Source organism: Danio rerio, chromosome 9 (genome assembly GCF_052040795.2).
Source record: "Danio rerio strain M-AB ecotype USA chromosome 9, GRCz13ab, whole genome shotgun sequence".
Taxonomy (NCBI): Eukaryota; Metazoa; Chordata; class Actinopteri; order Cypriniformes; family Danionidae; genus Danio; species Danio rerio.
Window position 1 is genome coordinate 19,457,361 of NC_141029.1, and position 14,806 is coordinate 19,472,166.

A 14,806-nucleotide genomic window follows, 5' to 3' on the forward strand; every position below is an offset into this window, starting at 1 on the left:
CGCCCGCGAGCACCGCATTAACATGCTGGACCCCCAAACATGCAATGCAGTGATCGTGTCCATCATCCGGAGCCAGGAAACCCCCGCATCCAGAAACGCACAGTCGGAGCGCCATCCTGAAAAGGACGTGCTGCACGACTGTGTTGCTCTTTTAGGAAAGTTACAACTATACGCACCGCTCTGGAGGACCGGACCCAAAGAACCGCAGGCAAGGGAGTAACCCAGCTCGACCGTCTGCCACCGCGAAGACCCACTCTGGACCGGGAGACACACTCGTTCGCTCTGAAGTGCTGATCAGCAAGAGGAACCCTCATCGACTCACTCAGAAAGGATCTGAAGCGAAAAGGATGGCGTCTGCTGGCTTCAGGTGTGCTTATATGCTGAGATAATTGCAGATGTCGCACACCTGCGCAAGCTTACGCTGCCAATTAATTTCATTCATTGGCCCGTTCAATACTCTCCAGACAAGCGGCTTCTGATCCGAATCCTCCCAATGCGTGGATTTTACAAATCAAATCCACTTATAGTGCTGAAGTTCCTCCCGAAGGGGAACCCTGATTTTTCTAAAGATCTCATAATAACACTTTAAAAGGAATTTAAGAACACACTGGTGTAAGATTATTTAAAACATAACCAGTCCAAAAGTTTGTTTCAGGAAATTTTAAAACCTTTTCTGATTTATTTCCCTGTTAAACACAGAAGAGCTGCTTATTAGTTGAAATTGTGGTGATATTTCACATTTTGACACTGTATAAGACAGAAGAACGCCAAATTAAAGACATTGGTCACACTTTAAAATATGGTTTCATTAGTTAATGTATTTACTAACATGAACAAATTATGAGCAATGCTTGTAGAGCATTTATTAATCTTAGTTCATCATTTACTAATGCATTATTGACATCCAAATTCATGCTTGTTGACATGATAGTTAACAAGCACCATGAGTTAACATGAACTAACAATGAACAATTGTAAGTCCTCATGAATCGGAACCCGTGACTGTTATTTTTTTCATATTATGATCAGTTCCTAGAAAACCGGAATATTAAATGACAAAACAGTAGGCGTGGCTTGTTTTTTCTACTGTGAGCTGACAGGATGTAGTAAAGTAGGCATTTGACACAGGGCCTACTCACACTATGCCATCCATATCATTCCCAGGCCCGTTTACCGGATCGTTTGAGAAGTGTAAATGTGCTGAATCTGGCTCAAGCACGGTTCACTTGGCTGGCCCTGGCCCGGTTGGATGACATGCTCACTTGGGCTTCGGCACGCTACGCTTGTGTGTGAGTGCAAAACGCGCCAAAGCCCGAAACTGAAAGCTAGACGTGACTTTTAAGGCACTGTTTCATATGGATTCATTAATCATTCAGACTGTTTAGTGAACGCAAACTGCCGTAGTTTATTAAAGACGCAAACCCCTCACTGCACAACAGCTGCAAACCTTCAGAAAACCTCCTAATTCCTGCAGCACAAGGACTTTATGATTGTTTATGAGCGCCAAAAGTGGCTGATCTGTTCGGCAAAACATCGGACTGCATGTCACCACATCCCTGAGGACTAAAGCGATATAACTAGATAAATCTCCATTGTGCTGAGCGCTTACTGAACAGCGCAGCATCTATGACATAAGCGTGCCCAGGCCCGATTGTAATGTGAGTGCGGTCCGTCGGGGGAGACTGGAGGGGGCACAAGCTTGCTTTGGCCCGGTTTGAGGCACCTGTACATAGTGTGAGTACGCCCTCAGAAAGATAGGAAAAGTGTTTAGAAGACAGACTCCTCCACCTCACCATTTCTGTTTGTTGTCAAATCTGACAGTTGAAGCAGCGTAGTTAAATATATGGAAGTCCATTTTCAGATTTCGATTAAAGATAAAAAAGGCAAAACTTTTTTTTCTTAATAACATGCACAGATGAATTGTTCACCACAAAACTAGTAACGTGAACAAAATCTTAGGGTTAGTTTTGATTTCTTGGAGACTTTAATGTTAACTAACATAAATACTGTAATGTATTGTTCATTGTTGTTCAAGTTCATTGCACATGCAAATAATAACTAATACAACCTTATTGTAAAGTTTGACCAAGATATGTTTTATCACTCAGAACTTAAGCAAAAGTTAGCTCAGTCATCGGAAGAGACATGTGCACATGCTGTCAAATGGAGTTCATTTTTTAAGACTATGCATTTGGCTACAACTTTTTTTTTTTTGATGCTCTCTTGATTTTTTGAAATTCACATTTAAAAACTGTTGGAATGGCATTGTTCGAACTGATCATGACATCTGGCCTTTTTTTTCCCAGAAACTATGGTTGCATTTTAAAACAATATTTTTGTGCACTTGACTGAAAGGCGGATTGGCCACTTAGCTGTTATCTTAGCAAAGTTGTAGAGAAGACTTTTTATTAGAATAACTTGATAATTGTATTGGATTATGTGGAATCGTTAGAGTGTAACTTGTAATTTAGCTACTGAGTAATATTAATAAACTACATGTACTTACTATACAGTAACAATTAGGATTAAAATGCTGGTTAGGGTTACTTGCATGTAAATATCAATTAATATTTGTAATGACTAAAGTGGCAAAAATATCAAATCATGCTATAGACACATAGGACAAAATGGGCGAAGATTAAATATTTGTTTTATTCACCTATTTTATTATCAAAGCAAGTATTATTATTCATTAATGCTCCTAAAGACAGGCAGCAGCAAGATAAGTCTATTAGTCTGCTGTCTCTTTAAAGGGCACATATTTAAGCCCTTTTTCAAGATTTAATAGTCTTTTGTGTCTCCCGAATGATTTAGCTCAAAATACCCATCAGATTATTTATAATACCTTTCTAAATCTGGGAAATTTGAGCTGTCAGGACTTTGTAGCTGTTTTTTGTTGCGCACAAAGTTAAGAGCGGAGTGGAGGGGGTATGGAGAAGGTTGCGCGCTGGGTTTGGTGCGCATGGGGACTGTACCAAAAAACTGAGGAGCGAGGGATGGTGGGGTGGAAGTTTTTTCCGGGAGACAGAACAATATGGGAGATGGGTCTGAAATACAGGTCTCCTGCAGGAGACTCCTGGAAGTGTTGACAGGTATGATTTAACGTCCACAAACTGGGATTTAAGTGTCTTTTTTTTACAAGTTAACTGACTGGCAGCTCTGGTGACGAATTACATAGTGATTTTACTATATTTATTACAAAAATGCAGTGTATTAAAAATGTTTCAAACTTGTAAAACTCATTCTTGATCACATTTGATTATGATTGATGATCACAAAGAGCTGAACAGATCCTTTAATCCCGGTTGCTTTGTACACATCCTGTCTTGTTGATATGATTATATGCGTTACTACGGAGTCATGTTAATACGCTTCTGTCAGTCAATTCAGTAGGCGATCAATCTGCACTCTTACTGTACATCACATTGCAGCGGGCCTCAAAATGGGAGGGATTTGGATCCTATGTTAACATCAGGAAACTTTAAAAAGAGACTTTTGTAGACTCTGTTTCTATCACTATGTGATGACTGTGGATACACTATTCATACACACAGTTCTGTCTAAACAGCTTACAAAAGAGGATTTGCATACTGTAGGTGCCATTTAATACCTGCACATCAAGCTTCCTTTCACTTTGACTTTAGACCCAATAACCGAATGTGTTTATATGTAAATCTTGTATGGTTCTGACGCAATCTCAGTTTAAAGTCCTATAGTTAGGTGCTGTTCAACAAGCTTTGTAGTAGCACTAGCGTAATGCTGTCCTCAGGTGTATGTGTTCGAAAGAAAGAAAATAGCCACATTTGCTGTTAATGTTTACCCGCCAAGGCCTTAAATACAAATTAAACTATTGTACTTTTTGTCAATATGAATAAGTGCTGTGAGCGTAACTCTACCACTGAGTTAATGTTTGATGTGAATTTACGATAGTTAACTGAACACGATACTACGATATTCCTTCAAAAGCAGATTGTGGAGATACTTTAATTGTCTTGAACAGTCTTACATCAAAATACCCAAAATTGCGAAAGATAATAGTTTAAACTGTTTTCAGCCTTTCCTACAGTAAGTTAGTTTCAATGTAAACATGTTTTTAAGTTCAATTTGAGCAATTGTTTGAAAGATCTCTGGAGTTATGTTTAATAAATCACAAAGTTATTTCAACACCTGGTGCTAAAATATTTGCACTTGACTCAGGAAATAAAGGAGATTGTTTCAGTTTCACAGGCCCCGATCTGGCTGCAGTTGTGCGTCAGTGAATCCCAGAGACCCATCCGCGCAGTCTCATGCCTGAGAATTTATGCTTGACATTCTTCCTGATGTGGTCACATAAGACAATAGGAGGAATTCTAGGAGAAACGCTGGCTACTATGTCAGCACAAGAGTATTCATAAGAGCCTAGACTTCAAAACAAAAAAGGGAAATGAGGTCACTCCTGCATTACAGAGGCATTACTGTACCTTCAAAACCTTCAGCCTCTCCTTGTTGTTCTTGGGCACTTTGTCACATCTGACCAGTTCTATGTCGAAACCGTCTCCAGAGTGCCCCGTAATATCGTACTGCAGGGGAAATAACAGGAAGAAGGTGAAGGGTTAGTCCATGCTGCCAGGAAAATAAGACAAACAACGACATGCCCACAGCTGAAATAAACACTCTTTAATAAAACGATTATTAATAGTGTTCTACAATGTGCAAGATTGTCAAGATGATTACGCAAGCTGGATGTTATTCCGACATACATAGTCAATCAAATGAAGTTTAATCATACAATGTTGTCCAGCTCAACAGTGAGTGAGTGTGTTCGCCAACAATACAGCAGTTGATGGCACAGACAGTCAGAAACTCATTATATTCCACTACATCAGTACCCTTTCAGGATAATTTTGACTGATCTAATTAAATGGACAGTGAGCTCAGCTTCAAACAACACACACACACACACACACACACACACACACACACACACGCACACGCACACGCACACACACACACACACACACACACACACACACACACACACACACACACACACACACACTGATGTACACTAAATGATGTAAATAGCACAAAATGGTTTCAGAATGCATTGGTTTTCATCAGTCTACAACACAGTTGTCAAAGTCAGTTACTGCAGGCCTGCAGCTCTGCAAAGTTTAGTTTCAACCCTAATTAAACCCACCTGATCAAACTAATTAAGTCCTTCAGGCTTGTTTGGAACCTACAGGTAAGTGTGTTGGAGCAGGGTTGAAACTAAACTGTGCAGAGCTGCAGGCCTCCAGGAACTTTTGAGGAGCCTTTTAGGAACTCCAGGAAGAATTTGACACCTGTGGTCCACAAGGTTTAAAATCTGTTTTCGCATTAATATAATTTATTTTAATTATTTCAAAGTACTCTTAGGCTTTATTGCAATCTTTATCTCAGTAGCAAACAAACGACTTTACATGCTTTCATTAATCTGTATATACAGCATGTAGAGCTCTGGGCTCAGAATGTTCTCAAGGTATAATTTTACCCTAGATTTTTTTAAAGGAAAATGAAGGTGCAGGTTATGTTGGTAAGGAACCACCCAGGTAAGGAACAGTAACTCAAAAGTAATATAACGCATTAGTTTCCATGAAAAGTAAGTAACTCAATTACTTATGTTTTTTGGGGAGTAACTCGATACAGTAATGCACTACTTTCAAAAGTAGCTTTCCCCTACACTGATACCAAGTGACAGTTTAGAAGGGATTAGGGCATAGGGATGAGCCCTTATGGAAAAAATGCAGTGAGTGACACCAATTAACTTCCCTACGGACAGTGTGTGTGCAGGCTACAGAATGTAATGTACTTTGAATGGCTGTACTTTTGACAGTTGTGTGCTCTTATTTAATGCAGATTATGTAAGTGTCAGAAAGAAACAGAAATATGATGACCAGCTGGATGACCAGCAAACAGCTCATCTGACAAGTAAGGTGGGGTCTTAAAGTCTGGCGCCCCTCACACACGCACAACCACACACACACAAACACATTAACATACTTACCATCTCACGTATCACTGTCACTTCATTCATCTTTGCCACCAACTATTACAGGCCACAGTCTAACAGAGATCTGACTAGAACTGGCCAGTATAGTTATATTCAAGGCTTGTCATTAACTTTTTGGATCACCAGCCACATTTTCTTGCCCAAAATTTTAAATAAAGTGTCAAAACAAGCAAAATATAGCAGAAAACATACACTTTTTATTCAACAAAAAAGTTCTTAAAAAACAATTGATATTTAAAAAAAATGTATGTAATTTATCTAAAACTATACACAGTAGTTTGTCCTTGCTAGTGGTCCCAGATCACCAGTTCACTGTACATAAATGGAGAGTTAATCTTTAATTAAAGCAATGTTATTGTAAATGACGATAATTAAACCATATTAATAAAAATTACTTTAAGCAAAAGAAAATGTAAAAAAAACATTCCGTGTGCGATCTTGAAAGGATGATCAGGCACACACGGTTAACGTTTGAACAGATCAATTATCTGTTCAAAGAATGGGTAAAGTGAAAGCAGCAACCGCTGCTGCTTACAAGAAGCAAGAAGAGCTCTTGAAAGCAGCAGGACTCTTCACATTTGCGCACATATTGACAAAAGGTCATAAACAAAAATTCTTATCTTTAGTGACGAGCCAGCGCTGACAGTTTAACAATTATTTTCATTTTTCGGGTGATTGTCTAATCCACCACAGCTAAAATATACCCGCATTTGGTAGGTTGGCAGGTGTTAATGTCAAGCCCTGGTTATAATACTGTTCAAAATGTATTAGTTAATACCATTGTCATTTCTATTTATTGTTTTAATAAGTGAATACTGAGCAACTATATAATAAATAGTAATTAATAATATATGCAATTCTTTATTAGTTTTTTTATTTTACTTTTAACTTAGAAAAAAGATCACGATCAATATTTAATTAAATTCAATTCAACTGTTTATTGTCATGTGCACAGTAAGGAAACACGTTTCCCGGTACAATGAGATTCTTACAATACAGTTATGTTAAAAAAGCAGTACAACATAATCAATAGTGATATTTGTGCAATGCAATCAAATGAGTTATGAATGTAGTAGGGTAAGACAATATACCCAAGTGTAATAACTGTAACTGTAATGCCCACTGTTTTTGAGTAATTGGCCAAAGCATTGAAAATGGGTGTTTAAAATATTAGCAGTGTAAAGTTTAGTTAGAGAAAACTACTATTTCTTTCTGTATTATGACATAAAATGTGTATAACAATGTAATAAGTAAAAATTTGATTTAAGAATAGAAAACGTAAAAGAAGTAAATTCTAGAATGTTCATCTTAAATGTGAAACATGCAAAAGAAAATGAGCAACTACAGTTAAAATGAATTAAAGAATCGTCAGAATGTCAAAGATTCAGCCAGTCATCACCTCCAGACAGATGAACGATGGTCTAAATTGAGCTGTAAGTACAGTGACAGTCAGAAGATGTTTGATGGAAGCTCAGTTGTCAGCAAGAAGCCCCCATAAGGCCTTGATCACGCCGAATGAGCTTTTTTTTGCATTGAGAGGCCTTTTTAAAATTGGTTTACTAATAGCTGCAATTATTTTGTGTGCTGCTTATGTGCCCTGTGCAGCTTGCGAATTAACCACCTGTTGCGCCTCGCATTTTTTCAACTCTATAAAGTGGTAAAAGTGTGCTACAGTACGTCAGTTGTGTCTTTTATTGTCCAATCAAATAAAAGCAGAAAGGTTTCCATTGAGGTGACAGCAGTGTTTGTGTTGTCAAGATGACTATGGAGACTTTTAAAGATGGAGGAAATACTTGAGGTTGCTTTTTGGAGTTATCTGGAGCTGTATGACTTTACAAATCTTGAATATCACAATATTATTACATATTACAATTATAACAATATTAACATCAATGCTTGCGTACAATACGGAACAGGTTCAGTCATTGCACAGCAACATTAAACATATACAAAAAAGGCAGTGTGGTCTGTCTTGCATTCTCAAAACAAAAAAGTGTGATCTAAAGCATCACTGAAACAGCACTTGCAGAATCGGATAAAATTTGCCAAGAAAAACATTAACTGACTTAAAAGAAAAGTGGACCGATGAGAGTAAAGTTGTTATTTTTTGATATAGCGTTTATCGACTGCACCTCAGTTTATTGACTATGGCACCTCAGTAACCAAACTCAAGCCTCAGTTAACTGTAAAGACTATGAAACTTAGCTGCACAAAAATCATGGTAAAAGGATATTTCTCTTACTGTGGTGTTGGGTCTATCTTTTTTCTTTATTTAGCAGGCATGATTGGATCAGTTTTCCCTGATCCCCTGAAATTTGGGAAATTCCCCTGAAATTTGTGTTTTAACAAGACAAGACCCCCAAAACACAAGCGAGCAACATCTTGGTTTTAGGTAAAAAAAAAATTGATAATAATAAAAAAATAAAAAGATTATTGGAGTGGCCTGCTTAATCCCCTGATCTCAACCCAAGTGAAAACTTGTGGGGTGACATAAAAAATTCAGTTAAAATCTAAAATGAAAGAACTGTGGGTTTGTTCATACTTTTTACTATATTGAAAGCAGACAAGCAGAAATTATCAAAACTAATGGTTCAGCAACTAAATATTAGCTCACTAATTTAAACAGAAGTCCAAAAAATCTTTTTTAAAATATTAAGCTATTTAAAAATATTAGGAAGTTTTTATTTCTTTTAAGGCACTGCTATTTTTAAACAGAAGTGTATTAAGCAGCATGCCTGTTTAAAAATAAATAACAAGAGAACCTAATGTGTTTATGGAAGCTCCATCCAGGCTTATTGGAAATACATTGCTCTAGGTACTTTGTTGCACGTTTCAGATGACAAATCCACTAGAAGGTGCTGGCTACATTTTTTAAAATCTGAAATACGGCTATGTTTTGTTGTAGGTTTTAGATACACATCTTTTTTATACACTAGGATTAAATAATAAGAGACCTTTGCTGCTGTACCATGCCTGCAGCTGGTAAAGTGATATTACAAAGTACTGTTACTAGCTGGGGTGCTGTGTAATATTATTGCACATCCTGCAGCCATGATACGGCAGCAAAGTTGCCTGATTATTAAGGCAGAATGGGATTATAGTTCCTAGCCATATGGGCCTAGAAAATAGTCTTAGTTTTAATACACAATGCAGCTATAGAAGAGTCTAGCTTTAATTAAGAAAATCACTGAAATTATATAAAAATTTTCATAGTAAGAAGCTAATGGTTTAATCAGATTCAATGTATTTTGTCAAACTATTTACTAAATTGTAAAACTCAACTGTTTAACTCTAGGTAAAATTAGCCTTTTTCCAAAAAGTGTTACTTTTAAAGGGTTTGATAAGCCAATTCAAAAGAAATTAACTTTATGCACTTATGTTATTATGTACTTTACTTACTACTTTGAGAACTTATTAGAAAAAAAACATGTTTTACATGTTTAATTCATTTCAATCCAATATTACCTTGTTGATAATAACAAATTTCTAAATGTTTCATATAGTCCCTTTAGAGGCACAGTATGTCATATTTTAACCACTGGAGTGCATGAATTCAAAACAAACAAAAGTGTAGTTTAATGATGCAGTGAGAGTGTGGAATCATGGGAGTTGTCGTCTTCTTCAAATCGTACAGATTAATTATTCTCATGGTAGTATGAAGCAGAATAAAGCTAAAAGCCATCAAAACAAAACATAAGAACTAAAGCAACTGCTGAGGAGAGTAGGGTTGTGCAGATAAATGATAGCATTGTGTATTGATGATAGGCAAAGATTTCACAGAGAGCTGAGACCTATGATGATTTTAAAGAGGATATTTAGCTCGTTTCGCATTAATGTAGAGCTATTACATGTTTTAATTACATTATTGAATAAAATGAATTATTATTAATCATTATTAATAATAAATTAACTAATAATTTGACAGCTTCAGTGTATTAACATCACTTGGCCGACACTTTTCAAGTGCAGCACCATGCATCTTTAGCATGAATTGATAATTAGACTAGCCCACTCAAAGGAAAAAATACGGACATGTATACAGTAGACATGTATTCGCAATTTCACATAAATCAGCATGCGAAAAGTGAATTGTTTCCATTGCTCTCTTGCGCTCTCTTTCTCTCAGCAGCAGTTCACACGCATGCTGCACATGAGGGCACTACAATACACAGCCACTTCTTATAGCAAATTAAATTGCAACTTTGTTGCATAAAAATAAAGAGCTAAATAACTAAGATAATAAATAGGATTTAATTAACAAACAAGTAAAAAAAAAAAAACGATTTGTAAAAACTGAAACCAGCTCAAATGTTCTGGAATAAAATGTGTTGCTGTAAAACACAATCATTGGTCATTTGAGAATTTTTTTTAACAGCACTTCCGCAAAATTCTCTCTTGCTTCACAAAGAAGTAATTTTTATTTTATTTATTTTTGTTATTAATAGCCTATTTAAGTTTCAAGGTGGCCTATAGCCTTTTTTTCAGTGCACGCGTTGACTGCTGCTTTAAATACATGAAATAGGTGTTACATATGTGTCATATTTGTGTTTAATTCGATAGAATGATGAACACAGACAACCCCATTTTTTAGAAAATAACCTATTTACTTAAATACTAAATATGTTAAGACTATATTTATTTATATAAGCTATTACAATATAGTATTCATTTAAACTAACCTATATTAAATTACAAACTGCACTTTTTTATTTATTTTGGCTTTAATGAATTATTGAACAGATTATAAATAACTAATCGAAGAACATTTTACTGAGTTCAGTGGAAAGTTTTATGTGTGCCTACAGTCAAAAAAAATTCATATTAGAGTCATGACTGCAGCGAGTCGGCAATAGCATAGTCTAAAATGAAACTTATCAGAAAACAATAAACACATATCCCAAGCAAAACACTGGGTTCTATTTTGACGGTCCATGCGCAAAACGGAAAGCGTAGGGCGCAAAAGCTTTCAGGGCATGTCAGAATCCATATTTGCTAATATAAGGACGGGAAATTCCGCTTTGCACCGTGGCGCATTGTCTAAAAGGGTTGAGTTTATTTTCTTAATGAGTTATAGGTGTGTTTTGAGAATAGAAATCAATAGACGATAGAGAATAGACGCACAGACAATAGCGAATAGACTCACAGACATCAATTAGCCTATAAATAGTTAATTTCGTTTGTTAAGCGCAAATATTTGTTTCAAAACTATTTCTAAATTCAGTTCTAATTTCCAGCAAACGAATAAATGAACAATAATAACGAAGTGTGCCGAAAAACCTGAGTTATATCCTAAAACACATGCTGTGCCCCATATGATCTAAAACCTGCAGGAGGGCAAATCTAAGCTTGTTTTTAATAAAACAAATATAAATGTGGATATAATAAATAATACTGCTAATAATAATAACATTATACTAAAGCAAATTGTTATGAATGAACTGAAAAAGCCTCTCGAGATGAAGAAGACGTAAGAGCAGTGATTTTTCATATTTATGTAGGCTAGAAAATAATATGTTTTGTAATATTTTAATACTTTATATTTATATCCTATATATATATATATTGTTATTATAGCTTATATATAGGCCTATTTGTTTTTTTCATATGTAAAGATATTTGCATATTGCTCTACATCTTGTGTGTAGGCTATTAAGCAGTGTGTAAGCGAGGCGCAACTCTGTGCTGGAGTTTAGACCGAGTTTGTTTTGTCTAATGAAAAATCTATTTTAGTTTCTCAAAATAGCAACGCGCCGATAGTCCGCCTCAGAACGCCTTCCTTTTTAGACCAGAACGTCTATGGGCGCACATATGAGCGCAAATGCATTTGCTATTTAAAGAGCGTGGCGCAACGCCCTTAAAACGACTCTTGCGCCAAGCTGAAACTAGCAAACAAGTATTGCGCCGAGCCTTGCGCCACATTGCGCCGGGTGTGTGATAGGGCCCATAGTGTTAGATTTTAGCAAATACATATGTGACACTGTTGAAGACTACTTTTGTGATGATTATCACACAGACCGTGTCATGCTCAACAGAACAAAAATAAGAAGAAAAAGTCTTTACCGCATAGAAACAGTCACGCGCAGGCAATGAGTCCTCCGTCCGCCTCCCGTCTCAATAGACCTTAATGCGTCCTTGTTTCTTCTTTGCATAGATAAATATAATTTCATTTGCTTTCATTCATTTATATTATATCCATTTTGTGGCAGTCCCGCGGATAACGGCATGAACCGAAAGTCATCATCAAATCCTGTCCTGTGCCAAACTGTTGCATTGAGTCTTGTTTTTGGTCTCAGCACCTATGCAGGAAAAGCGTGGGGATTGGCATTGATTTGAATTATTTTTTAAGATAAACGTTATACAAATTAAGTTATTATTAAATAAGTAAAAAAAAATCAGCTGAAAGGTTATTAAATATGTTTAGAAATGGTTAAATAAAAGAGCAAATAAGTAAACAACACTGCAGCACTCCTATGCGATAGCATAATTTATCTGCGATCTCACAAGGGGACGATATAGAGATCTGAAGATTTCATATATCGCCCAACACTAGATAAGAGAGGAGCATGACGTAGCATGAAAGCAGCGGAGCTTTTATTATGCCACAGTAGACTTCGGGCTCTTCACATGGGGAAGAAAGAGCGCTGTTTTATCATACAATATATATTTTAAGGTTCTGTTATAAATAATGCTGCTCTTTCATATATTTTACAATCATATTTTGCCTTTAAGCAATATCATGTAAAAAAAGCACTGTGGTGAATGATAAGGACATAATGACTCATGTAACACTATATTGTGTCTAACAGTTTCATTAATGCCCTCTATATTTACATGTCCCACCTTCAGCTCTGACCCCACACATTTAAAAGACTGACGCGCAGTAGAGCAGATGGGATGATGTGAGGCATTGACACCCGCAGCTGCATGTCTTCCGCTGTTTTCCTCCCCCAGACTTTCCCCGGGATAGAGTTAACAGATCGTCTTTTGTGCGGCTGCTACAAATCTGAGAGCAGCTTCCAACAAGGGCTGTGATTCACTGCCTAAAAAACATCTGCCAGCAGCTCAGATGGACAGAGACACAGAGAGATGGATGGAGGAAAAAGGGGAACACTGAGTGATATAGAAGAGACTTAGAGAGAACCACTAATCAACCTAAAACAGCATGACTGTCTCCAGGGCATCTAGGGATACTTCACATCATCCTTTAAGCCATGGTAACCTTCATAACAGTGTGTCAGTGCATAGGGAGATCCCTGTTACTCATCAGATTCAGCGCTGAAGGTCACACTCACTGTTTCCATGGTGTGTTGCCTGGAGATGGTTTACTGTAAACAGATTTGACTTTTTTTTTATTGAGCTGCGAAAGTGTTTGTGGTGACAGATTGACCTGTAGTGACTATATTTGAAGTCTGTGGTCAAGATGAGACCATCGAGATTCACAAAGCAGAGAGATGAATTCAGGATCTGTCATGAAATCCAGTCAGCTATCTGAAATTAAATTACAAAAATGACTAAGCTACTGTTAAACAATTTAAACTGGTTTACTCTGCTATTTTAGGGATGATGCATAGCTTACAGCAACTCTAGTAAACACAAAATATATCACATGCATTAATAAATCTAAAGGTGTGCTGTGTTTAAAACTATTGATTCATCTATAAAAGAGTCGACTCAGAGTGGTTTAAATGAATCATCAGGGTTGACCAATCTTGAGCCATGATGTTAATTCGGAACTCAAGCCCCGCCCATTTGTTGCGCTCACAGATCCGGGAAAATGAAACCCCTGGCCCCACCCACAAACACTGTGCAAAGAAAAAGAGGAAGACAAACACTGTAGCAGATCCCGGTTGAATCATGTCACGAAGAAGCTGTACTCTGAAGCTTGAGGGAAAGTTAGTGTTATTTTCTTTACCCAAGAATGAGTCTGTGAAGAGTCAGCGGTTAAAGTTTTTTTTTTTTTTTTGCAAAAATACCTCAGCGCTACAGCCCCACTCTTGTGCTGTGTTCCTGTCAGAGTGCTACAGCAATCTACACGCTTGCAGTGGGAGATTTGTCGGCCGTTTGTTTACTTTACAGTACCCATTTTAGAAAGCAAATTCTTCCTTCATTTCACAAGTTTAAAAGTAAAAAATGTGTGTTTAATTGTGTTTTGTTACGTGTAACCGCTCCATGCGGTTTGCATTGTATCTGGTTAACTCTTTTAATATTCTCATATCGCATGTAAAACCACATTGAAAATGCGCTGTGTGCCGATTTGTGTATGGATATAAATGCGTTTGTGGGCTCGTGATCCTCTGCCGTTTGTCATTGCTTTGGCCACCATCAGTTGTTCCTACACACGTGCAGCTGTCAAATTTTAGTAAGTTTTTAGTAAAAAATAGTTCAGCTTTTGCTGCTGTGTGGATTAATACTGAATGTGGGTCATGGTTAAAAATATGCTGGTGCTTAACTGCACTGCTTTAATTAATGCACTCCTGCATTGGGCTCACACATACACTCCGCACTCTCCACACTACTTCAACAATGTTGATGAGCCATGGCGGGCATTTCTCTCTGTCTTGCGCTGAATGCAGTCGATCAATCACAACAGACTGTGTCACCAGATAAATCACAGCAGATAGGCATCGCTCTAAGGAGGGGTTTGGGAACAAATTAATCTCTGAACAAATCATTTGGGAGTCGTTGGGATAATTATGTAAAGTATATGCATATTATAAGACAATGAAAGTGTGTTTTGATCTTGCATGCATATCAGCCTGTTGTTGGAGATCCCCA

At 37.0% G+C, this 14,806-nt stretch overlaps 1 protein-coding gene and 1 long non-coding RNA gene across 3 annotated transcripts in view; one reads left to right on the forward strand and one right to left on the reverse strand.

The window, feature by feature from the left end:
- LOC147842312 (uncharacterized) overlaps window positions 1–14,806 on the forward strand; it is a 77,624-nt gene that overhangs the window by 48,407 nt on the left and 14,411 nt on the right. The gene's annotated exons all lie outside the window — the stretch shown is intronic.
- The window catches only part of vwa8 (von Willebrand factor A domain containing 8), a 255,926-nt gene that overhangs the window by 9,363 nt on the left and 231,757 nt on the right, over window positions 1–14,806 (reverse strand). For both annotated transcript variants that reach the window (XM_087266709.1, NM_001128338.2), the window contains 1 exon segment: window positions 4,461–4,559. In XM_087266709.1, coding sequence (XP_087122835.1) covers window positions 4,461–4,559 — 99 coding nt within the window.